The following is a 26270-nucleotide window of genomic DNA, read 5'->3' on the forward strand; positions in this document are numbered from 1 at the left end:
GCTGCATTTTGCCCACAAAATAGACAGTCATTCCACTTTACAGGAAATCCTGTGGAGTACTTTGAGAAGTCTCACCAATGTGATAAGGCGCTATATCAAATGCAAGGATTTAGTTTATTATTTATTATCCCAGAATGGATCGACTTTAAGCTCCTCAACTTGTCTACAAATCGCTTAATGCCCTGTCACCTCCCTACTTTTCTGGCCTGCTTATTCCCCACTCCACCATCTGTCGCCTTTGCTCGGCTGGTTATGGTCTCCTGCACGTCCCTCATACCCTCCACTCCACCATCGGCAGTTGCGCATTCAGCCACCATGCCCTGAAACTTTGGAACTATTTCCCTCAACCCTTCGCCTTGCTCCCTCCTCCTTTTTTAGGTCTTGACTGAAGACATTCCTTTTCAACCATGCCTATGGTCACCTTCTCCCTCCACCAGGCTCGGCGTCAGGCTCAACCACTGTTAAGCACTCCGAGACACTACCCCATGTAAATGTGCATTGTTGTTGAGAAAGCTGTCAAGCAGAATCAGTCGGAGATAATAATAATAATATTAATAATTATCATTGCCTTTGATGTAGCCCCTTATCACATCTTCAAGACGTCTCAAAGCACTTCACAGAGTATACTGTAAAGTGAATTGACTGTACATATTGTGGACAAAACGCTGCAGCCAATTGCGCACAGCAGTGTCCTACAAACAGTCGTGGATTGAGTATCCAAATTATTATTATTTGTGAGATTCAGAAATTGTATTAAAAAAAGTGGCCATCGTTACATTTATTGCAAATTCACTGAATTTCATCCCCATTAATTCTGATACAACTTATACATGTCAGCTTTTTTGTATTAAAAAGTTGTATTACGTGCAGGTTGGCAAAAGCCAAGGCTTAGGGAACCCCAGAATTTGTATTATTCGCTAACCACCGAAGTCTAACCATCTAAATCTGCATAGTTTGCCCGTTGAGAGCATCGTTTGTCAAGCTTTCCACTTAGCACATACTGTTTAGGGCTTTGGCTTGCATTTTTAACATCCACTTGAAGAGGCACAGATCAGGCCAGTAGGTTGAAGCAGATAGTATTTAAGAGAAATATACACATGAAGGAGAAGGGAGCAGACTTGTATAGACACTGATATGGACTAGTTGGGCCAAATGGCCTGTATCAGCGTCTGGGACACTACCCTGCATGATGGATGCTTATAAATGTAAGTTGTTACTGTTGCTGCTGTACCATCTGTGTATATCTCATTCTCTTCCTTCTCGCCAGCATCCTGGAGCACTGTAGAAAATACACGACCCTGGCAAAGCTAGGGGAAAGCTTTGTCGCCCTGGTAACAGGCCTACTGGAGAGGCTGCTGGACTACAGAAATGTAATGAATGATGAGAAGCAGGCCTACAACATGAGCTGCACTGTCAACTTACTGGTACGTGCCTGCTTTCACCTCCCCTCTCTCAGCATCAAGCTCTGCCACTGTTAAGTGTGCAGAGATGCTTCTCTGTGAAGGGAGCTGTATAAATTAGGGTGACCATACAACAACGACAACAACAAACTATCATGGGTATAGCACCTTTCATGTCAAGAGGACGTCCCAAGGTGCTGGACAGTCAAGGATTTGGACCCGAGCTGGCGTTTGGGATCAGAAAGGATGGATGGCAGGGAGGGTGTGGGTTGGAGGGTGACCAAAGGCACAGTTGAAGAGGAGGATCATGACATGGGCCTTGAAGGAGGCAAGAGGGGGAGGCGAGGAGTAGGGACTGTGGGATGGAGTTCCAAAGGGTGGGACAATGTCACTGATTTTCAGAGACAGTCCCTGGATGAGGTATTGTGTCCCTCGTCAAATTTGCCCTGCGGTGAGTTCAGCAACAAACTGAGCAAGAACAATAAAATTCTAAAACATATACACGTACAACAACAACAAATACAACAACTTGCATTTATGCAGTGCCCTTCACGCGGGGTAGTGTCCCAGAGCTCTTAACTATAGCGGAGTCTGACCCCGAGCCAGGGGGAAAGGGGGTGGGGAGGTGACCAGAAGCACGATCAGAAAGGAAGGTCTTTAGACTGGTGGGGAGGGGATTGGGGGAGAGAGTTTCAGAGCTTTGGGGTGTAGTGACTGAAGGCACGGCCGCCGATGGTGGAGTGGAGGTTCAAGGATGAACAGGAGGACGGAGCCGGCCGAGCGGAGACAGCGGGTGGTGGAGTAGGGGGTGAGCAAGTCGGAAAGGTTGGGCGATGCAAGGGCACGAAAGGATTTGAAAATGAGAGAGAGCCTCTTGAAGTCGATCCATTCGGACATTGGGAGCCAGTGCAGCCTGGCAAGGACTCGTGTGATTGGGTCTGGAGCTTTGTGGGGGTGAGTATCGGGTGGTGGAGTTCTGAATTAATTATATTTTATGTATGGTAGAATTGGGGAGTTACGCGAGGAGGGCATTTGAAAAGTCCAGAAAAACACTGCCATAAATCCAACACACTTCCCCAGTAACTGCCAGCATCAGGAATTTTGATGAGTTCAAATTTTTATATGTGTATACCTGGATTTGGTTTAGAAAATATGGTCACCCCGGTAATGCAAGTTGCTGTTGGTGGTGGTGGTTTTATATAGGATTGAGAAAGTTACCCAAGGCGAGTACTTTGAATGCACCAAAATAGTAGAACAACAGGACACAGGTTTAGAGATTTAAAGGGGCAATTTCAGGACAGACACCAGGAAGTATTTCTTTACCCAGAGGGTAATTAATGACTGGAACAGGGTTAGTAGGAATGGGAGTTGAGGCCAGGACACTTGGACTCATTTAAAAGCAGCTCAATGCTATAATAGGGGGATGGTAGGGTGGGTGTTCTGGAGATCAGATGAGTCGAAGGGTCTTCCTCATCTTCAATCTTGTGATCTTGTGACACCACCACAGAGATGTACGACTGGACCTAACAACTGTATGTTGATGTCTGCTCATGTTATAATGGAGTCAGCCTGTCAGAGTCAGCAATACTCTCTCCTCCTAGTCAGAAGGTTGTGGGTTCGAGCCACGCATCGGAAACTTTGAGCTCACAGTCCAGACTGATACCCCAGCGCAGTGCTGGATGGATTATCAGAGGCGCCATCCTTCAGATGAGTCATTAAACCGAAGTCCCGCCTGTGCCTGTTCAGGTGGACGTTAAAGATCCAGTGGCACTATTCATAAAGAGAAAAATTATAAAGGGTTAAAAATCAGCTACACTTCCTGGCTGTTTGTGGGTCATTGCTGTGCGTAAATTACAATCATTACACTGTACAGTAATTCCGGTGAAGATCTTATCGATGTTATAGGCAATGTTACATTATAGAGCAACACTTTGTTGGTGCTGGTGTTTATACGCTACACAAGATGCCAAATCCCAGCTTCCTCACAGAGTACAGGCCGACTGCGCGTGCCCCTCCTCCTCCCCAGCACCATCACCGGCTGTGTCTTGAGCTGCCACATCCCTAACCTCTGAAACTCCCTGGCTCTACCCTCTGTCCCACTCACCCCCTCTTTATCTATCTTTAAATCTCACCTAAAAAACAACGACCACGCCTATGGTCACTTCCCCACTTCTTCCTCGCTCGATGTCCAACCTCGCCACTGTGCCATGCCTTGAGATGCTATCTTGCAGGAAGGACGCTGTGTAAATACAATACATATTTACGTTTATATGTATATCCTTGGGACATTGCGGTGCGCTTCGCAAACAGGCTGCCAAGTTTCGCTCACAAATGCGCAGTCAATCCACAGCTTCCTGTGAAGCGCTTTGAGATGACTCAATGACATGATAAGGTGCTACATCAATGCAAGGATTATTATTATTTATTATTATGTAGCTCCTTTCATGTCAGGAAGGCATGTATCTAAGCATTAGTCCCATGGCACTTCATTTAATCTTTCATTCAGAAACTCAAGGTGAAGCTTTGCTGACAGAAACACTGGCGATCAATCGCATTGTGAAAATTGAGTTGAACGGGAAAATCCATTTCTGCCTGCACTCCCCCCACCCACCCCCGAAAGGGTATTGATCTACTTTAATGAGCTAGTCATTAATATTTCACAATTGGGCAATGTTTTGAAGCAAGATTTCATACCTAAAGCAACTTACAGTTTTTTNAATAACACCCACAATATTGAACCACCCCATTCACACTCCAGTCTGAGTCTCCAGCTCAGTGCTGGGGTGGGGAGCGCTGCATTGTCGAGGTGCCGTCCTTCGGATGTGACGTTAAACCAAACATCTGTGCCTGTTCAGGTAGTTGTCAAAGATCCCACTGCGCTATTGGAAAAGGGAAGGGAGCTTCTCTCTCCTGGTGTCCTGGCCAACAGTCCCCCAGATAAAATCGCTCATTCACTTCAATTCACAGCTGCTTGTAGGGTGTTAAGTGGTGTAAAAATCGGCTGCCGTATTTGCCTACAAATACACGGTCACTTCACTTTGTAATATAGCATGTCTCAAGATGTCACTTGACCGCGCTTTCCATCATCTTTTGACTCACCACGCGCCCCCTTTGGCTCACACACCCGCTTTGGCTCCCACCCCCAGCACAGGTGCCTAGACAACAACAACAACAACAAAATTGCATTTATAGAGCACCTTTCACGTTGGGAGGACATCCCAAAGCGCTGAACAGTCAGGGGTCGGGGCCCGAGCATGGGGGAGGGGTGTTGTAGGGCTGAGGGAAGGCAGAGAGGTGGGAGGGAGACCAAAAGCACGATCGAAGAGAAGGGTCTTGAGACCGGCCTTGAAGGAGGCAAGGGAGGAAGTGAGGTGAAGGGACCGTGGGATGGCGTTCCAGAGTGTGGGGGCAGATAGGCTGAAAGCCCGGCCAACGAGGATAGGGCGGGTCGGGCGGGAGACATGGAGCAGACCGGAGCCCGATGAACGAGGGAGCGCGCAGGTTGGTAGGGAGTCAGCAGGTCAGAGAGGTAGGAGGGGGCAAGGCCATGAATGGACTTAAAGGTGAGGACGAGGATCTTGAACTCGATCCTCTGGGGGATGGAGAGCCAGTGGAGTCGGGTGAGGGTGGGAGTGATGGGGTCACGGAGCCTGGTGCGTGAGAGACCACGAGCTGCAGAGTTTTGGATGATCTGCAGCTTGTGAAGCTCACTGAAGCACTTTGAGATGTGCTACTGCCTTGAAAGGCGCTGTGTAAGTGTAAATCTCTATCCATTGTGTTGCATTGCAAATCCTGTGAAGTGCTGAGACGTCTTCTCCACTTGAAAAGAACCAAACACAAGGATTATTATTACCATATAACACTTCATGTGTGCACTTGACAGCAATAATAATAATGATAATAATCCTTGCATTTGATATAGCCCCTAATCATTTTGTTGAGACGTCTGAAACCACTTCACAGGATAAACATTAAAGTGGATTCACTATGTATGTGGGAGAAATGCAGCAGCCGGTTTGCACACAGCAATGTCCTGCAAACAGCCATCGAGTGAGTGACTAATTTTATTTGGGTGGATTGTTGGACACAGGGAGAGAGAAACTTCCTTCTCTTTTCCAATAGCGCCACGGAATCTTTAGCATCCACCTTTTGGCCACAACAATACACAGTCACTACACTTTACAGTGTAAAGGCACTTTGAGATGTTCTGACGACATGATGGCGGGTTACATCAAATGTGAGTATTATTATTTTTAAGACAGGGCAAGAGAAAAATGGGTGGAGGGGCGAAAGGTGAGAGGGGAGGACGAGGAAGATGAGAGAGAGGAGAGGGAAAGGGTGAGAGCGAAAGGTCTCAGGAATATTGTAAACAACTCCTCATTGGTTTTGAACACCTATAAACTTGGAATTGTTTATTGACTTCTTGGGAAGCAGAGCTTTCTCATTGTATCTCAATCCCTTGATAAAGTACACCAATGGTAATCACAGGACTCTCACCCACTGTCCTCTCCGCTCTGTGTCGGGAACAGCTTCTTGCCTTTTGTGGGGGGTGGAGGGGGGCGTTTGCCTGGGATTTCCTTCCCTGCCTTAATTGGATCTCAGGCAGACATATCACAGTCTCAAAGCTTCACAGGGAATAGATAATATTTGACACAGAGGTGCATCAGAGTCAGATGTGCCAGACTGGCTCAGTCGGTATTGCTCTCACCTTTGAGTTAGAAGGTTCTTGATTCAAGCTTTCACAGGTTGGAACTTTGAACACATAGGCTGACTCTGTGCAGTGCTGGGGGAGTTATACTTCGGTTGAGACGTTAGACCGTCTGTGCCCTATTCAGGTGCATGTTGAAAATCCTGCGGTGCTATTGAAAAAGAGAAGGGAGTTTCTCTCTCCCGGTGTCCTGGCCGACAATCCCTCAGATACAATCAGTCACTCTCATCATGACAGTTAGTGGGACGTCATTGTGTGCAAATTGACTGCCATGTTTGTATTCAAAATACACAGTCACTACATTTAGAGAAGCACTCCAAGACACTACCCAGCATGAAGGGTGCTATATAAATTAAAGTTATTGTTGGGTTGTTGTTGTTTTGATGTTATAACAGCTTTATCGAATGCAAAGATATAATAATAATCCTTGCATTTAATATAGCACCTTATATCGTTGTCTCAAAGAGTTTCACAGGATATACTGTAAAGTGAATTGACTGTATATTTTGTGGGCGATATTTTTAATTGTTTCAAGATGGATTTACGAACATTAGTTATGAAGCATTTCTTATTTTTTGTATTTTTTTCTGCAGAATTTCTACAAAGAGATAGACCGCGAGGAGATGTACATTCGGTGAGTACAACTGACTGATGCCTCCACCCGTCACACAACCTTGTCTGGTTTTGCCTGTTGATTGTCTGCCACGTTCCCCTACACAGTATATAATCACTAGCCTTCATGGTGAATCTCCTTGAGACATCCTCCTAATGTGAAAGACGCTGAATCAATTGCAAGGATTATTATTATATTATTTCACTTAGGGACGTCACTGGTGTAGATTGGCTGGCACATTTGCCTCTAAATGAATGCTCTCCCAGGACTGCACTGGAGATTGTGGGAGCTCAAAGTCCCTTTTTGGGAGCATGAACCCACGACACCTGACTCAGAAGCGAAAGTACTAGTGACTAAGCCAGGCTGACACCATCGGTCCAAAAAAAGAGTATTTTTGCCTTAATAAACAATCTTGTAGCCAATGTTTGGGCCAATTCCTGAAATTCAGCTTTGAAAGTATTAGGTGTAGGTGTGGCAGGAGGTGCGTACATGGGGGTGTGGCTGAGCCTTAAGTTGCCAGAGGTGCTGTCCTTCGGATGAGATGTTAAACCGAGCCACCATATTTGCCTGTTCTGTTAGAGATCCACAGCGCTGTTGGAAAAGAGGAAGTGGGTTTCTTTCTCCTGGTTCCCTGGCCAACCGTCTTCCCCCCTTGTATGTATTGTTTGTTCATCTGGTGGCTGTTGGTGGGTATTGCTGTGTGCAGCATAATTACAGGTCACTCAACTTAACAATAATAACAATCCTTGCATTTAATATAGGGTCTTATCAAATCATCGAGGCATCGCAAAGTGCTTCACAGGATATATTAGAAATTGTATTGACTGTGTATTTTGTGGGCAATTCGCAGCCGCTGATTTGCGCATAGCAGTGTCCCACAAACATCAATGGAGTAAGCGACCAATTGTATCTGGGGGATGGTTGGCCAGGACACCAGGAGAGAAAAACTGTTTTCTTTTTGAATATTGCCATGGGATCTTTAACATCCACCTGAACAAACAGATGGGACCTTGGTTTAACATTTGATCTGAAGGATGTTGCCAGGGCTTACCCAATCAAGTGTTTTGAGAGGTTTGGGATGTTATACTAAGCGATGCTGCCTCATATGGTTCAGTATTGGCTACAGGAAAATGAGGAACCAGATTGAAAAAAACACATACGTTCCATTTAGCTGGTCCCAAGGCCAGCGGAATAAATAATCTGATACGTCTCTCTCTCTCTCTCTCTCTCTCTCTTTCTCGCTTATAACCCCCTCAAATCAATTCCGTCACCAAATAACAATCCCCTGCTGAAATGGCTGACTCAATACTCACTCCATCAGTCTGGATTACTTTATAAATTTAATGTTGACCACTTTTTCTTCACCCCCACCCCTCCACCCCTTTCACACCCCGTGAAGTGAATGGCCAATTTTGATTCCATATCTGGAGCAATGTCAGCCAAGCATACCTGGAGAAACTTCCTACTCCCTCACAGTCTCTCTCCCTGAGCCTTGGCTCTTGCCAACCTGAGCCTAACACTCTCTGGGATTGGGTAAACAGGATGTGTCCATCCCAGGAGCGAGAGGGCATATTCCATTCTAGACACCGTAGAAACAGTTAACTGTCCAATGACTTTGAGTTATTTCCTCCCTACCGTGTCGTCTCACCATCAAGTAACACCAGTCTAAATAGCATGTCTCCCTCCGGTCTCCCACAGTCCTGCTATTCATCAAATCTGAGTGTTGTGGCGCTGTTAATTCCCATTACAAGCAAGCGACCGAACACTGAACATCTGCTAACACGCAGTTTGACTGATTAGTCACACTGGCTGTCAGAAGTGACAATTAGCAAAGGAAGGTCACCCGAGTGCGCTGGGTGTAGGGTGAGAAGGAGTGGAGCAAGTTTCCTTATCACTGCCCCACACTGCCTCGCCAGGGCACTTCAGGATTCATACCCAGCGATGAGCAGTTTGACATTAGGATGTTAATGAGGATCTGCAGGCATTCGCCAAGGATATCTCACAATGTGCCGGAGCCCCGATGTTTGATTACAGCCTTGAAGTGAGGCTCAGGGTGACACAGCTACAACATTAATGACAAACCCTGACGTTCAATGAAACAATTCCCAAACTCACTCAGAGTGTCAGTTTGACTCAGTCGGGAGCAATCTCAGCTCAGAGACGGAAGATTGTGGGTTCAAGCCCCCACTTTGGGGATTTTCAGGCCACACAGTCTAGCCTGACATTCAGTTCTGTATTGGGGGTGGAGCTGCATTAGCAGAGTCGCTGTCCTCTGGATGAGATGTTAAACTGAGGCCCCATTTGTGCCTGTTCTGTTGGATGTTAAAGATCATGTTAAAGATCATTCTCTTGAAAAGAAGAGGGTAAGGGGTAACCTGATAGAGGTCTTTAAAATGATGAAAGGTTTTGATAGAGTAGACGTAGGGAAGATGTTTTCACTTGTAGAGGAGACCAAAACCAGGGGCCATCAATATAAAATAGTCACAAATAGATCAAATAGGGAAGTTCGAAGAAATTTCTTCACACAGAGAGTAGTGGGAAAGTGGAACTTGCTACCACAAGGAGTTGTTGAGGCAAATAGCATAGATGTATTGAAAGGGAAGCTCGATAGGTACATGAGGGAGAAAGGAATAGAAGGTTATGCTTGAAGGCTTAGTTGTGGAAGGGCAGACCCATTTTCGGGTCCCAAGGTCACTGCTAACATCACTTCCTGTTCCAACTATCTGTCACCTTGTCATGGTCGTACTCGTGAGCGATTCTCGTGCCCCACTCCCCTCTCCCTCACTCAACATCCGACCCCATCACTATGCAGTGCTCTGAGACACTATGCTGTGTGAAGGGTGCTGTATAAGCACAAATTATTGTTGCTCTTGTTGTTGCTGAAGTGTTTTGAGATGTCTCGATGGCAGGATAAGGCACCATATCGAATGCAAGGATTATTATTATATTATTATCTTCCAGAACTGAAGCCCCTCAAAATAATGTTGGTAACTTGGAGTCCTGTAGCTCAGTGGTTAGAGGATTTGCCTCGCAAGCGAGAGACCTGGGTTCAATTCCAGGCAGGGCAAAACCTTGGGCAATTTTCCTTACTCCACACGCCTAATAATAATCCCTCCAAAACAAAACAATAATAAATTGGTCATTTTCAATCCGCAACTGTTTGTGGGACACTGCTGTGTGCAATTGGCTGCTGGGTTTTGCCCACAAATATACGGTCAATTCACTTTACAGTCTTCTGTGAAACGCTTTGAGCCATCGAGAAGACGTGAAAAGCCCTATATCAAATGCAAGGATTATTATTATATTATTATTATTATTATAACATGTTTGAAATATTTGGGCTATGTTTTGGGAGCATATTGGTCGAGTGTTAGTAAAATATTGGTTATGCGTTGGTAGTGTGTTGGTGAAGTATCAGTTATGCATTGGTAGCGTGTTTCTTACTTGTCTGTAACATGTTGGTAACCAGTTGGTAGCATGTTTGTAACATGTCCATAACACGTTGGTAACATGTCATTAGTGTGTCGGTAACATGTTATAAATCTGTGTTCTACTCTGTGTCCTCAGCTACCTCTACAAACTCCGAGACTTGCACCTGAGCTCCGAGAATTATACGGAAGCGGCCTACACTCTCCTCCTGCACGCCAAGTTACTGAAGGTGACGTGTGCGATGTGTCGGGGAGCTTGCGTGTGGGTTGGGGGCTTTGCGTCGGACTAGGATTTTGAGTGGGGACATGCTGTGCTAACCTGTGCCCAAATGAAGAGCTGTTCACTGTTTAACCTGCTGGACACATCCATTGTGAAATTGAGACATCATGACCCATATTACAACGATAATAATATCTCAAGATACAGTATAGAGTTTGGAGCACGACATGTAAAGTGACTGCCAGGATGGTGGAAGGTGAACTAGATGGACCTTGGTCTTCTTTGACCTAGCAAATTCTTATGTTCTTATGAAAAGTTACAAGAAATAGAGTGGACATAAATTCTTCCCACTTGGCTCCTGATAATCCTACAAGCCATAGCCCTGAGGGATACGGTTGGGCTAGCTAGACAAGCAGTGGGAAAGTGAGTTAATGTTTCAGGTCGATGACCTTTCATTAGAACCCAGGTCTCATGTCTGTGCCTAGAGTTCCAACGAAACGTCATCGACCTGAAACGTTAACTAATTTTCCTTTCTCCATAGATGCTGTCTGACCTGCTGCGTATTCCCAGCGGCTTCTGTTTTTATTTCAGATTTCCAGTATCTGCAGTATTTTTTGTTTTGTTTAAGCAGTGGAAAGCTTGCCAGACAGTGGTCTCAATGGCAAGCTAAGCATTTATCACTGGTTAGTGTGTCAGACTGGTTCAGCGCTATCGTATGAGTCAAAAGGTTTGGGTTCCAGCCTCACATGGGGGAACTTGGAGCTCACAGACAAGGCTGAAGCTCCAGGCAGTGCTGGGGTTGGGTTGCAATGTAAGACGTGACGTCCTTCGGATGAGACTTTAAACTGAGGTTGCATGACTGTGCCTGTTCAGGAGGACAGCGTCCTGACCGATAATCCCCCAGATAAAAGCAATCAATCGTTCCATGTCTGGTTGCGGGCTGTTGCAAATTGTAGGCAAATTGTTTGCTGCGGTTGCCTACAAAAATATACAGTCAACTACATTTTACACAGTGAAATCCTGTGAAGCACTTTGAGACGTCCTCCTGAAATTAAATCCCTGTATCAAAAGGCAAGGATTTGCAATATTTTTCAGATATGCAACAGGCACTGGGTCAGGGTATGTGTGTTTGTGTGTGTGTGTGTGTGTGCGTGCGCAGGGGGTCACAAGACATTTGCTGAACACACCTGCCTGCGAGTGTATATTTAACATGCTGGCTGCCCTGTTCAGCAACTGCTGTGTAAATTAGCCTGTTTGGTTTTAAATAATATGTCAAAACTTTGCAATCACCCTTGTCCCCTATCTCTCCTCCCACCCCATCCAAACATACGCGCACACGTATTTTCTCGGTGATGAAAGATTGCGCACACTCTCAGCTTCCTGGCTGGAATGGAAGTGGCTTTTGTGTGCAGTGTCCTGCGGTTTGTATGACAGTAATTGGTTGGTTACACCCGGCGTGTCGGATTGCTAATGGGATTAAGGCTTTACCACTGATACGCACCACCCAAACTCCCTCCTATAGCACTGCAGGGCACTGACTAGCTAATTGACTGAGCGTTTGGGGGAGGGAGGGGGAAAGGGGGAAGGAATTACTCTCACTGCTCAGCACACTTGCTCAGCACATCGTCTATCCTGCATGATGGTGCTCTCATTGTTGCAGTGCTGGGGGGAGTACCACATTGCCAGAGGTGCTGTCCTTTAGATGAAGTGTTAAACCCAGTTCCCCAACTGTTCAAATGGATGTTAAAGATCCCGCGGCGCTATTGAAAAGATAAGAGTTTCTCTCTCCTGGTGCCCTGGCCGACAATCCCTCAGATAAAATCAGTCATTCACTTCATGGCTGTTTGTGGGGACATTGCTGTGCACAACTGACTGCCGTGTTTACCCACAAAACACACGGTCACTACACTTTACAGTGAATCCTGTGAAGCGCTGTGAAACATCCTTACGATCAGAAAGGTGCTGTATTGGGGAATCTGCCAATCTCTCAGCCCCTCCGCTCCTCCATCGACGGCAGTGCTTTCAGCCACTACACCCCAAACCTCTGGAACTCTGCCTCAATCCCTCCACCTCACCCCCTCCAGATTTCACCTGAAGACCTTCCTCTTCAACCATGCTTATGGTCACCTCTCCCCTCTCCCTGGCTCAACTTCAAGTTTCACCACTGATAAGCACTCCGAGCCGCTATACCGCTTGAAAGGCGTTATGTAAATGCAAGTTGTATTAAATGCCAATATTATTTTACTTAAGTAGCAAGTGGCCAGGCCTGGGGGCGGGAGGGGGCTAGGGGGAAGAGGAGGCAAGTTGGAAGGAAAGGGAAACTGATTATTGCTCAAAAGAGTTTTAAATTAAAAAAAACTTGCTTGCTCTGGCTGAGAGTTGAAAGGAATTTAGACACTGAATCCAGCTAGCTAAAAGCTACAGAAGCCTGTGAATTAAGAGGACCCTGATTTCTCTCTCTCTCTTTTTCGCATCTCCCTTTATTTTCTCCAGACAACACTCCCCTCTTCACACCGTTACTAATCCAATTTACGGAGCGTTTAATTGAATCGTGACAATGCCTGAATGTTTGAGACCTGCAGTGATTTACTACACTCACCCAGGTTTCTGCATCACAGAGACTTTGCTTAAATTGATACACCTATATTCATCTGTGAGGCAAGAGTGAGAGAGAGAGATTTCTGTGGCCTGCAATGATTGGTTTTGTTAATATGCATTAGGGTTCAATACTGGAGAGCACGTGGATAAAATTAAGCAGCTTTTGGCAGTGTTTTGAGATCAGAGGGAATCCGTGAGGGTTCCGCCATGGAGTCTGCACTGTGTTCAACGACACGATCCCTGTTAATACCCCTTAATCCATATGAGGCTTTAAGAATGAGCTGTGGCAAACCGGCCTGATGGAGGATTATTAATAATAATGATCACCATAAGAATAATCCTTGCATTTTGTACAGCGCCGTTCACATCAGGATGTCGCAAAGCGTTTCACAGGATCTTAACTGTGAAGTGCAGCGACTCTGTGTTTTGTGGTCAAACGCAGCAGCTGATTTGACAGAGCAATGACCCACAAACAGCCACGAACAACAACAATAACAAGAAATTACATGTATACAGTGTCTTTCACTTTGGGATTGTCACGATTCAATTAAACGATTAAACATCCCAAGGCGCTGGACAGTCAGGGATTTGGACCCGAGCTGGGGGTTAGCATCAGGAGGGTAGAGGGCAGGGAGGGTGGGGGTAGGATGGTGACCGAAGGCACTGTCGAAGAGGAAGATCCTGAGGCCTTGAAAGAGGCAAGAGAGGGGGCGAGGGACTGAAATGTGTGGCTGATTTTTATCTGTGGAGTCCTGTAGCTCAGTGGTTAGAGCACTCGCTTTGCAAGTGAGAGACCTGAGTTCAATTCCAGGCAGAGGGCGAAACCTTGGGCAAGTTTCCTTACTCCACACAGAGCCTAATAATAATCCCTCCAAACCCAAAAAACAATAATAAATTGGTCATTTTCAATCTACGACTGTTTGTGGGACATTGCTGTGCGCAATTGGCTGCCGCGTTCGCACACAAATATACAGTCAATTCACTTTACAGTGTATTCTGTGAAGCGCTTTGGGACGTCCTCCCGATGTGAAAAGCGCTATATCAAATGCAAGGATTATTATTATTATTATTGTCTGTTGGGCGATTGTCAACCAGGAACATGTAGAGAGAGGAACCCCCCTCTCCTTTCAAGTAGCACCATGGGAATCTTTAAACGTCCGCCTGATGGGGAGCTTGGTTTAACATCTCGTCCAACGGACGGTGCCTCCGGCAGTGCAGTGTGGAGGAAAGGCAGGAAAATTAATGTTAAATTGCTTATAAACGCGTGGAGGAGGCTTAGTGAGCTGACATCTTAATCCTTTTCCTCAAAAAAGATTAAAATGTAACTATGTCTAAAGTGCCCACCAGCCTAGTCCTCGCCAAACTCCACTGTCTCTGAAGCACCCAATTCAAAGTCTTCACCAATAAATGCCTTCACAACCCCAACTCTGTGATCTCCTCGAACTTCACTCTGTTCAACCCCTCCTGTCCCCTCACTCCTTCATAGTGGCCAAGCATTCACTGCCTACACCTCTAAGCTCTGGGACTCTCTCTCACTCCTCCATCTCTCCTTCAGTCCCCCTCTCTATCTGCCTTTAAATCCTGTTGAAAAACCTATCTCTTTGGCCATCTGTGGTCACCTCTCCCTCCACGTCTCCCTATCTGACCCTGGTCCTGTGAAGCGTGTGAAGGAGGGCGCTGGATAAATGTCACATGTTTTCGAGCCTTATTTGATTGTGGGACCCGGGGGGGTTAAACTGAGTTAAGCAGAGCTTTGGCTGAGTTAATCTGTATGGGTAACCTCCTGCCTGCTCTCCTCCTCACAATTAATATTCATTTCTCTCTCCTGGTGTCCTGGACAACAATCCCTCAAATAAAATTGGTCACTCACTTCATGCCTGATTGTGAGACACTGCTGTGTGCAACTGGCTGCTGCATTTCGCCCATAAAGTACACATTCAATCCACTTTGCAATGTATCCTGCAAAGCACTTTGAGATGTCTTGATGACGTGATAAGGTGCTAGCTATATCAAGATGCAAATATTATTATTATCATCATTAGTATTGTTATTACAGTGCAAATTACTCAGTGGAGGTAGTGTCTAAGTGGTTTTCAGTGATGGTCAGCCAGACCAATAACACTGCCACGTTACATATTAATAGATGTTACTTTTCATAGTATGTCTGAACTTCATAAAATAACTACTTTGTGCAGGAGATTGATATTTTGTTTACCAACATTGTCAAGCCATTTTTGAATAGTCTTATCCACAGTCCCAGTATTGTTGTTATTATTAATATATCTATGTCTAATGATTGTTGTTTTTTTCCCCCCAGTGGGCAGATGCTCAGTTTAGCACCACCATGCAGGACATGCAGAACTCGCAGACACAGAGGCATCAGAAGGAGACTCTCTACAACACTATCATTGACTATTTCGACAAAGGCAAGGTAAAGGCAGCTCACACAATGAGATGCTCAGGCCCTTTGCCTCCACTGGGCCACAGGTTGAGGCAGTTGAAGAGTTTGATGGAGTGGGTAGATGACCAAAAGAGTTAAGGTTTTGAATGTGGGGATAGAGGGGGTGAGGCAGAGGGACTCAGGGATGCAGTTCCAGAGAGTAGGGGGCAGAATGGTTGAAAGTGGAGTGGGGTATGGGGGGGCAAAGCAGTGGAATGGAAGTAAAGGGAGAGCTTTTTAAAGGCTGTACAGTCACGATGCCTTGTTCAGCCAGAATTTAATGATCTCCGTATCACTTTTGGCAAAGAGAGGAGAGCTTTTCTCCCTGTTGTCTTGGCTGACAAGCCCCCACCCCCGCCATTGGTCACAAATTTCATGCCTGTTTGTGGGACAATTACTTTGTGCAAATCTGCTGCTGGGTTCATCTACAAAAACACTTAGCCACTCCATTTTACAGTAAATCCTGTGAAACGTTATGAGACGTCCTCCTGAAAGGAAACGGACTTGGCCTAAATTTGGAGATGAAACGGTTGGGCAGGCTAAGACTAGATGTCATTGTAGTGTTACAAGTGGCCAAGGGCTCTTCAGTCATGAGAGGAGAGGTCTCAGAGGGGACCTTGTAGAGGTGTGTTAGATTTTATTTGGCCTTGAAAAAGTGAACCCAGATCAATATGTTTTGGATGCACTGGGACGACAGAACGAAAGGACGGGTTTAAAAATGTAAAGAGGCAATTTCAGGACATACACCAGGAAGTTTTCATTTATCCAGAGGGTAATTAACAACTGGAATAGGGTTACCAGGAAGAGTGGTTGAGGCCAGGACACTGGGATTCTTTTACAAATAGCTTGATGCTGTGATGGGGGGATGGTATTTTGAAGGGATGAGGTCCGAACTTATCTTGTGATCTTGTGAATGCAAGAGTGGTCGGTGTCACCCAGTGACTGTTTGCCTACTGCTCTAAATAGATGTGGGAAGAAGCCATTCACCTCTGCAAGGAGCTGTCCGTGCAGTACGAGACAGAGATCTTTCACTACGAGCTCCTGAGCCAGACCCTGGTAAGTAAGGTTGCTCATGCTCACATTGCGTCACAGCGTTGCTAATCCTTCTGGTCATCAAGACATCGAGGGGGATGCCCAGGTCCTGGAGACTGTACGGAGGAGAGCAATCAGGATTATCCCCAGGATTGGATGAGTAAGAACGTAGGAAATCAGCTGACTCCAAGGATATGTTCAGCAACAGTATGTTGGAATAATGCCAGCCCTCCATGATGGTCTCTAGTCCAGTTCCTGAGCCAGGCAGGTCCGCAGTATTCCAGGGCACTGCTGATGAAAGCACAGCCCAGCCTGGATCATTGGCAGGACCTGGAAGGGCAGACCCGTCACTGGGGGCAGGGAATCCTCCCACTCAGCTCCTGTTAACCATGCAAACCAAAGCCGTAACGTGCATGGTGGTCCGAGCTGGACAGCAGCGGGAATGCTTGTAGACAGTGCTATCAACGACAAGCTGGTTAGACTCGAGCACTTATCCAAAAGCACACTCTGGGGTCCCGAAGCTTTGGATCTCGCTAATCTGCATCCAGATCTGAAAAACAAAACAATTATGGAATCGGAGGAGGGGAGTTCGGGGTGGGGTTTGACACTGATCTGGGGATGGGGAGAGACATGGTGGGAGGGGGCCAGGGTAAGATGTGACAGCGTGGCTGATCTGGCTTATTGTTCATCACCTACAGCAACGACAAGCCAAGTTTTATGAAAATATCATGAAAGTGCTGAGGCTGACCCCCGAGTTCTTTGCTGTGGGCTACTACGGACAGGGATTCCCAACCTTCCTCAGGGTAAGAAATACTCCTTCCTCTCTGGAGAGCAGGTGCCATATTGTGTTGTCTGCTGGGGTGGGGGGAGTCGAAACCACTTTCTAACACATCAGAGTGTCCAACTTGCAAAGTAAATGGACCTGACAGGCTTGATCTTCGTTCTTAGGCATCTTTATCCCTTAAGATTAAGAAAATGTGCTATTGAACTCATTAGACTCCTTGTTCACATATTTGCTCACATATCCTTTTGGGAGGACTCATGTTGGGAGGACTCCATGTTGGAGTCCATACATGTGTGATGAGCTTGTTTAGGTCACAATTGGGGATCCTCAGAAAAAAAATGCTCATGACACTCCCCCATGCAAGCCCTTTCCGATGAGGTATAAATCATGTCTCTACATCAATCGGTTATTGCGTTATTGGCGGACAGACACACAGGTGGACATTTTGTCTTTATTAGTATAGATAACACGATGTATGTTACTGGCTATAACTGCATATTATATAATAACAATCTATTATTGGCTATAACACTGTATATTATGTAATAACACACCATGTGTTACTGTCCATAACACTGTATATTATATTAAAGCACTGTATTATATAATAACACACTGTCCGCTCCTGGCTACAACTATATTATACAATGTATGTTACTGGCTATAACATTGTATATTATATAATAACACACTGTGTTACTGGCTATAACATTGTATATTATATTATAACACACTGTGTTACTGGCTATAACACTGTATATTATATAATAACACACTGTGTGTTACTGGCTAAAACACTGTATATTATATGATAACACACTGTGTTACTGGCTATAACACTGTATATTATATAATAACACACTGTGTGTTACTGGCTAAAACACTGTATATTATATGATAACACACTGTGTTACTGGCTATAACACTGTATATTATATAATAATACACTGTGTGTTACTGGCTATAACTGTATATTATACCATGTATGTTATTGGCTATAACGCTGTATGTTATATAATAACACATTGTGTGTTACTGGTTATAACCGTATAATATATAATAACACAATGTGTGTTACTGGCTATAACACTATATATTTTATTAGATGCCGTTGGGTGTAACAAGAGAATAACAATATGTTGTACAATAGCACTGGTATAACTGAAAGCCGTCACTGCTGCTATGAAGTGATGTTTCTTTCTTGACTGCACAAGTGATAAATCTAACAAGAAACACAAGGAACACCAGGAGAAACTCAAGCACTAGCCTGGGGAACAACTCAAAGGTTTACACTGTCTGAGCGATTGAGCTGTGAGGTATGAGGGTTTGATACTGATGTCAAATGGGAGAAACATTCTGATCAGACGGTTAAAGAACAAGAGACATATCAAACATCATGAGGGAAAGAGAGAGAGAGAAAAGCAATAAATATTCCTCTGCTCCCTGCACTGTCAAACTGACTCAGGCTTTCCCACCGCTTTGTGTTTGAGTCTTGAAAATTGTGGGTGAAAGCCTCGCTTCTGACTCCGAGTTCTCAATCGAGGCCAATATTCCAGCGCAGTGCTGGATTGGTGGGGGAGAAAACGCCCACCATATTTCGTAGGATTTGGAGGGCCAGACTGATCACTGGGGGCAGGGAATCATCCTACTCAGCTCCTGTTAACCCTGCAAGCCAAAGCTCTAACGGGTAGGGTGGTCCTATCTGGACAAGCAGCGGGAAAGCTTAACAGGCAGGGCCCTCCAATGGCAAGCTATGTGGTTTTGGCTGGTTGGACTCCAGCAGTTAACCCAACGGACATTCTAGTTTCCCCAAGCCTTGGCTCTTGTCAACCTGTGTCTTAACGCCCTCCAGGATTAGGAAAGCAGGATGTGTCCTTCCGAGAGAGAGTGTATTGCATTTCAGGCACAGAGAAATTTCCATGGTGGTATACATATGTGGGACTCTCGGTCTGGTTTTGATACTCTTAATAATAATAATAATATTATCTTAAGCACGGTGATGGGTTTCCATGATTGCTTTCAGTGATGGGTGGTCAGGCCACATTGTGGAAGCCTGTCCTCTGACTGTGTGGGATCACAGTCATCACTTCACTCGGCACACCTACAGATTACACACTGAGACAGACTCCTTAGCTAACTGAATTACACACTTGCCATCTGTCACTGCCAATTGGTGTGTGACGTTTGCAGAGGTTGGGAGCAGACCCAGGGTTAATAAGGAACTAATATGCTGACTCCATTACTCCTCTCCTGACACAGGCTGTCTTAAGTGATAACTGCTTCAATAAATACATTTATCTGCAACAATAATAATAATCCTTGCATTTGATACCACGCCTTTAACATCAAATATTTTTCTGTGTGATCAGCCGGCTGCCTGATTGTCCAATGGTCCTGGCTGATGATTCCCCAGATGAAATTGGTTGCTCACTTCACAGCTGTTTGTGCGGAGTTGCTGGGCACAAATTGGCTGGCGCATTTGGCTACAAACACACAGTCATTGCACTTTACAGTGTACCCTGTGAAGCATTTTGTGATGTCCTGATGTGAAAACCGCTGAATCAAATGCAAGGATTATTATTGCTATTTACAATAAAGAGGTTTGGAGCCTTTCCAGCAGTAAGCAAATTTCTGTGTTAAAGAATAAAAACTATTCTTCAATGTCCCTTTTGACAAAATTTAATATTGGAAAGTGCAACCCCAGCAGAATAGCGAGCCTGAGCCGTAATTATTGTTAACAATATGAAACAAATTTATATTGATATTAAACATTTACACAGCGCCTTTCACATCAGTCTGAAAGAGCATAGCCTCTCGCTCACGTACTCGCTCCCTTGTGTGTTTGTGGGTGCGGGGGAGGAACTTGGCCACAATGTAATCCCTTTTTACAATCAAACTTCTCATTTTATTATAATAATAATCATAAACCTTGCATTTGATATAGCATCTTATGTTAAGACGTCCCAAAGCGCTTCACAGAATATATTGTAAAGTAAATTGACTGTAAATTTTGTGGGTGAAACGCGGCAGCCAATTGAACACAGACAACAGTATCCCACAGACAGTCATGATTTGCGTGACCAAATTTTTTTGGGGAGGATTATTGTCCCCGGAAAGCGATCTGCCAATCGACTAACAACCGGGTTCCTGCTTACTACTAGGTAAACAGGCATGTGGAGTAAGGAAACTTGCCTAAGGTTTCACCCTGGCCGGGAAATTAATTTGGATCCTCTCACTTGTGAGGTGAGCGCACTAACCACGACATTACAGGATACCACATAATATTGTTTTTACTCATGCTCATCTAGCACCTGGGAGGAAGTGGGGATGGGAGAGAAAATGATAGAGCCCAGAGGAGGGAGGGTGGGGGGGAGAAAATGGTAGGGTCCAGAGCAGGAGGGGGGGAGAAAATGGTGGGGTCTGATATAAGGGTAAACGATGAGAGAGGAAGCATTGATGTGGCCTGTCTTGCCCGAGGAGTCGATGCTTTTTTGGGGTGTGTGAGAGAGAGAGAGCTTCACTAGACAGGGAGCCAAAGCAGAAAACACCAGTCCCCATACAGCAGCGACAGTCCGTAGTGTAGTAGGTGACACACTGGAGGGAGACAAGGGGTCTTTTATTCATCCCAATACAACAGCAACTATTTAATGTGTACACTGCGCCCTTCACGCAGGATAGCGTCTCTGAGATCTATACAGTGGCTGACCACTGAGCGAGGGTCCCGGCCTCCAGTTCAGTCCTTCAGGCTGACATTAGAAATCCTGTGTAAGCGTCTCACTGCCGAGTCAAAGTTATAATAATAATCCTTGCATTTTATAAAGCACCTTATCATGTTGTTGAGACGTCTTAAAGAGCTTCACTGAATATACTATAAAGTGAATTGTCTGTATATTTTGTGGACAAAACTTGGCAGCCAATTGCACACAGCAGTGTCCCACAAACGGTCCCCATGTTGGGATTTTGAAACTATAAAGATTTGCCATCCTTCGGATGAGACAGTAAGCCTTTCCAGGTGGATGTCAAAGATCCCACGGCGCTATTCGGAAGAGAAGGGAGTTTCTCTCAGGGTCCTCTCTGCCCTCCCCCTCCCCCCCTCCCCACTCCCCAGATAAATTTACTGCCTCCAGGGTTGTTTGTGGGATCTTTTTGTGTGCAAATTGGCTATCCGACTGGAGCTCTCTGCTCTAAGGCCCTGCTGTTTTGTCCGAATTCTTCAAGTATTATTCCCTCAAGTACTTATTCTTGGAAACAGGTCACTTATTGTAAAGTGTTCCAGTTTCTAACAAACCTCCACACAATAAAAATTCATCTAACCTTCCCCTTTCTTCTGCCGCTGCTTCTCTGAGGGCAGTAACATCTTTACACTACATCACTTCATCCATTCCCAATGGCAACCACTGACTGACAAGCAGCCACCGTTCTACTGAATAACACTGAGAAGCCGTGCTCAATGCTCAGAGCCTGGCTCAGTCGCTCGCGCTCTCACCTCTGGCTCAGAAGGTTATGGATTCAAGCCCCTCCCCTACAAACCCACAAACACTTCGAAGACTCTGAGTTCACAGTCGAAGCCTCTTTCTGCACTGTACCGTTCAGTGTTCTTTAACCCCTGCCTTTTATAGATTCAGAGCAAGTGCAGCTCAGAAATATGCCATTCAGCACATCCAATCTGGTTGGCGTCTATACTTCACACAAGATTTGCTAATATATATTGATAATCATTGCATTTGATATGGCACCTTATCATATCATTGAGAAACCTCAAAGGGCTGGATAAAATATAATGTAAAGTGGATTAACTGTATTTTGTGGGCGAAATGTGGTAGCCAATTGAGCACAGCAATGTCCCACAAACAGTTGTGGATTGAGTGGCCTAATTTTTTTTGGAAGGATTATTATCCCTGGAATGCGATCCGTCAATCGACTGACAACCTGGTTCCTACTTATTGCTTGGTAAACAGAAGCATGGAGTAAGGAAACCTGCCTAAGGTTTCGCCCTGCCCGGGAATCAAACCGGATCCTCTCACTTGCGAGGCGAGTGCTCTAACCACTATGCAACATCCTATCCTATATCGTATCCCGAGTGATGTATCCCTTACATTTGAAATGCCTTTCACTTCAGGAGGACGTCTCAAAGCGCTTCATAGGTTGTACTGCAAATTGCAGTGAATGGTGAACGCGGCAGCCAATTTGCACGCCACCATGTCCTACAAACAACCATGGAGTGAATCGTTGACTTTATCTGGGGGATTGTAAGCCAAGGCACCTCGAGAAAAACTTCCTGCCCTTTCCAAATAGTGCCGCAGGACCTTTAACCTGGATAGGCAAACAGGACCTCAGTTTAACATCTCATCTGAAGGACGGCGCCTCGGACAATGCAGTGCTCCCCCCAGCACTGCACCAGAGCATCAGTACAGCATTTTTTCTCCAATGCAGCACATGGCAAACTCCATCAAGTCTGCCCCAGCTCTCAGGGAAAGCTGTCCGTTCAATCCCGTTGCCTTGCCCTATCCCCATCCCCTCCCCTCAAGTCTCTTCATATTCCTCTCTACTTCCCTCTCAAAACCACTCACACACACACACAGATACTCACAGACATACCACTCACATATACAGAGAGACGCACACATGCACACAGACGTGCAGAGAGAGAAATGCACACATAAGATTCACAGATATGTACACAGACGTATATACACACATACAGACACTTTCACCATCATGTACAAACACAATCACTGACATATACTGTAGACTGGTTTTCATTGATTCTGATTCTGGCAAAAAAAGTAAATTAAACAAAGCCGATTTATTTATAAAAAGCACCTTAGATAATACCAAACAGAGGCAGAAGTCAGTGATTGTATTGTTGTTGGTGCTGATAAAAGAATAGCGAGGCTGGCTACTATCATTAAATACCACTTTATTTTCCCGTCAGTTAAACCGTCCTCTCAGGGATCAGCCTCTCCATTACAACACAACAGCAGATTAGCAAACACTCCAATCATCCCGTTCCTGTACACCTCACTCCCACAGCACCAGCTGGCCATGGTGCTGAGGAGGGAGAAGGAAAGGTGAGGAGAGGTGAGGAGGGAAGGAGAGTTGAGGGGGGAGGAGAGGGGGGAGAAGAGGTGAGCGGAGAGGGGAGGAGAGATGAGGGGAGAGGTGAGGGGGGAGGAGATATGTGGTGTGGGGGAGGTGAGGGGGCAAGAGAGGTAAGGGGGGAGGAGATGTGTGGCGTGGGGGGAGGAGGAGGTTGGTTGGAAGAAAAGGATAAACCTTATGGAAAAGCTAAGTTTTCTCTGGGAAGGAGAAGGTTGGGACACGATCTCTGTGTCAGGCAGCCTGAGAGAAGGTTGTACAGAATTCTCTAGCAGTGTTTGAATTTAAATATTCTCCTCATTTTCCTCTGAGGAGAGAAATGTTCAGCAAGATGAGCAGGAGCTGGCTCCGCAATTCATTTGTATTCAGGGGAATCAGCAACTGCAGCATTTTATTTTCAATGTTCCCTTTCAATCCGCTCTCCCTCAGTCCTTCTCTTTTTCTTTCTTTGTTCTCTCTCCTCTTCTTTTTTTGTTCCTTTCCTCTTTCCTTCCTTTCGTCCATAAAATATAGTCAATTCACTTTACAGTATATTCTGTGAAGCGCTTTGAGATGTCTCGAAGGCGTAATAACGTCGCAACGTCAAATGCAAAGATTATATTTATTCCTTCTCCCCTTTCCTTCCCAAATAGTCCGAGATATACAATAAAAACACAAGACAGTTGTGGGTGATCGAAGTGTTAGCGTAGACAATGAGCTCAAATTCCCCGACATGGAGCTTGAACCCACAATGACCAAGACTGAATTGAGCAATTTTAAGTCAGAAGGTGAATTCAAACCCTACATCTCCACTTTGTCTTCAGGAGTGGCTTCACCTCTAGCCCCCGCACTCTCTCGTATGGCGTTCCTCAGGGCTGTGTACTCTCCTCTTCAATATCTATACACTCCCTCTTGGTGACATTATCTGCAGACATGGGGTCAACTTCCACATGTATACGGGTGATTGTATCTCTCTGCCTCCACCCTTGACTCCAGGTCCACTGCTGTCCTGACAAATGTCTGTCAGACATCAAGTCCTGGATGAGAGCTAACTTTCTACAAGACTGAGACCCTCCTGATTGGCTCCTGACAGCGCCTCCTCACCTCGGGCACTGACAGCATTACCATCCATGGTTGCACACTCCATCTTACTAAGCCAGTCCAGAACCTTGGCGTCTTGTTTCACCCTCATCTGTCCTTTTCCCCTACATCCATGCCATGACCCCTCTGCCTTCCTCCACCTCCGCAACATCTCCCATCTCCGTCACTGCCTCACCCCTCAGGCTGCCGAAACCGTGCTCGACTGTGCCAACTCCCTGCTTGTCAGCCTTCCCAACTCTTTCCTCTAAAAGCTGCAGATCATCCAGAACTCTGCAGCTCGTGTCCTCTCCCGCAATAGGCTCCGTGACCCCATCATCCCCACTCTCATCCAGGTCCGCTGGTTCCCCATCCCCCAGAGGAGAGAGTTCAAAATCCTCGCCCTTGCCTTTAAAGCCGTCCACTGCCTTGCTCTGTGATCTGCTAACCCCATATCAACCTATCCGCTCCCTCCGTTCAGCAGGCTCAGGCCTGCTCCACGTCTCCCACCCGGCCTGCCATCAGCGGTCGGGCCTTCAGCTTCTCTGCCACCATCCTTTGGCCTCCTTCCCACATTCCCTTTGCCTCACTCCCTCCCTCCCTTGCTTTCTCCAAGGCATGTCTCTAGACCTTCTTCTTCGGCCACCCTGTTACTCCTATCCTCGCTGCCCTCCACCCTCCTGATTCCAACATCCAGCTCAGGTCCAAATCCTTGACAGTCCAGAGCCTTGGGACATCCTCCCAGTGGAAATGGCGCTATACATATGTAATTTGTTGTTGTTGAGTCTCAGTTGGGGTGGGGAGGTTATGTTGGAGTTTCTATGTATTGTTTTTGTGTGTATTTGTGGAGGGGAAGGAGGAGATATCTCAAGAATTCTCAGGAGAACACCAGGAGAGAGAAACTTCCTTTTCCTTTCCAATAGAATTACGAGATTGTTAACATCCGCCTGAACAGAGCACAGATGGGACCTCGGTTCAACAACAACAACAGTAAAATGACATTTGTAAAGCGCCTTTCATATCGGGAGGATGTCCCAAGGCGCTGGACATTCAGTGTTTCGGACCCGAGCTGGGGGTCAGGAACGGGGAGGGTGGAGGGAAGTGGGGGAAGGAGGGTGATCAAAGGCACGGTTGAAGAGGAAGATTTTGAGACAGTGTTGAAGGAGGCAAGGGAGGGGGTGAGGCATAGCGATTGCGGGATGGAGTTCCAGAGCATGGGGGCAGAGTGGCTGAAGGCCCACCCGCCAATGATGGGGCGAGCGAGGCAGGGGACGTGAAGCAGGCCGGAGCCCGCTGAGCGAAGAGAGCAGAGTTAGGGGAGAGCAAGGCTTTGAAGGTGAGGAACAGGATCTTGAATTGCATCCTCTGTGTAATGGGAAGAACCACAACAAGTTGCACTTATTTAGTGCTTCCAAGCAGGGTTGCATCTCAGAGTGCTTAACAGTGGCGGAGTCTGACTCCGAGCTGGGGTGGGGTGGTGGGTCGTGGGGGGAAGGTGGGCGTAAGCACGGTCGAAGAGGAAAGTTTTCAGCCAGGACTTGAAAAGGGAAACTTGAAAGATAGTGGAGTCGGGCGAGGAAGTGGGTGATAGGTTCATGTGATATCAGCCGCACAATAGAAATCTTTAATAATTTATGAGTTTGCATTTCTTCACAAGACCTCCCTGTTCACCTCATTGTCTGTGTAATTATTGTTCAATTTATTTTGCAATAGGTTTACACAATTTAATCTTGTTTTTCCTGCTTCAAATTCATAAGATTGTGCTCCCGGGCCCAGCACATATTAATCTCTGACTAAGTGATGCCCGTGTAAGGTCTTTTTTTTCCCTACACCTTTGTATTGACGCCAATTATAACATTATGTAGAGGAAGGACTCTTAACAGGTGAAAGGG

The 26270-nt window shown here is 45.9% G+C and overlaps 1 protein-coding gene across 1 annotated transcript in view; it reads left to right on the forward strand.

Annotated features, from left to right (window-relative positions):
* Positions 1–26270, forward strand: part of LOC103188103 (dedicator of cytokinesis protein 2) — a 222482-nt gene that overhangs the window by 184936 nt on the left and 11276 nt on the right. Inside the window, exons 35-40 of the mRNA XM_042343812.1 lie at positions 1268–1424; positions 6702–6742; positions 10289–10379; positions 15285–15398; positions 16374–16463; positions 17138–17242. Of these exons, the coding sequence (XP_042199746.1) occupies positions 1268–1424; positions 6702–6742; positions 10289–10379; positions 15285–15398; positions 16374–16463; positions 17138–17242 (598 nt within the window). The remainder of the gene's footprint in view (positions 1–1267; positions 1425–6701; positions 6743–10288; positions 10380–15284; positions 15399–16373; positions 16464–17137; positions 17243–26270) is intronic.

Source organism: Callorhinchus milii, unplaced genomic scaffold, assembly GCF_018977255.1.
Source record: "Callorhinchus milii isolate IMCB2004 unplaced genomic scaffold, IMCB_Cmil_1.0 Scaffold1, whole genome shotgun sequence".
NCBI classification, from domain to species: domain Eukaryota; kingdom Metazoa; phylum Chordata; class Chondrichthyes; order Chimaeriformes; family Callorhinchidae; genus Callorhinchus; species Callorhinchus milii.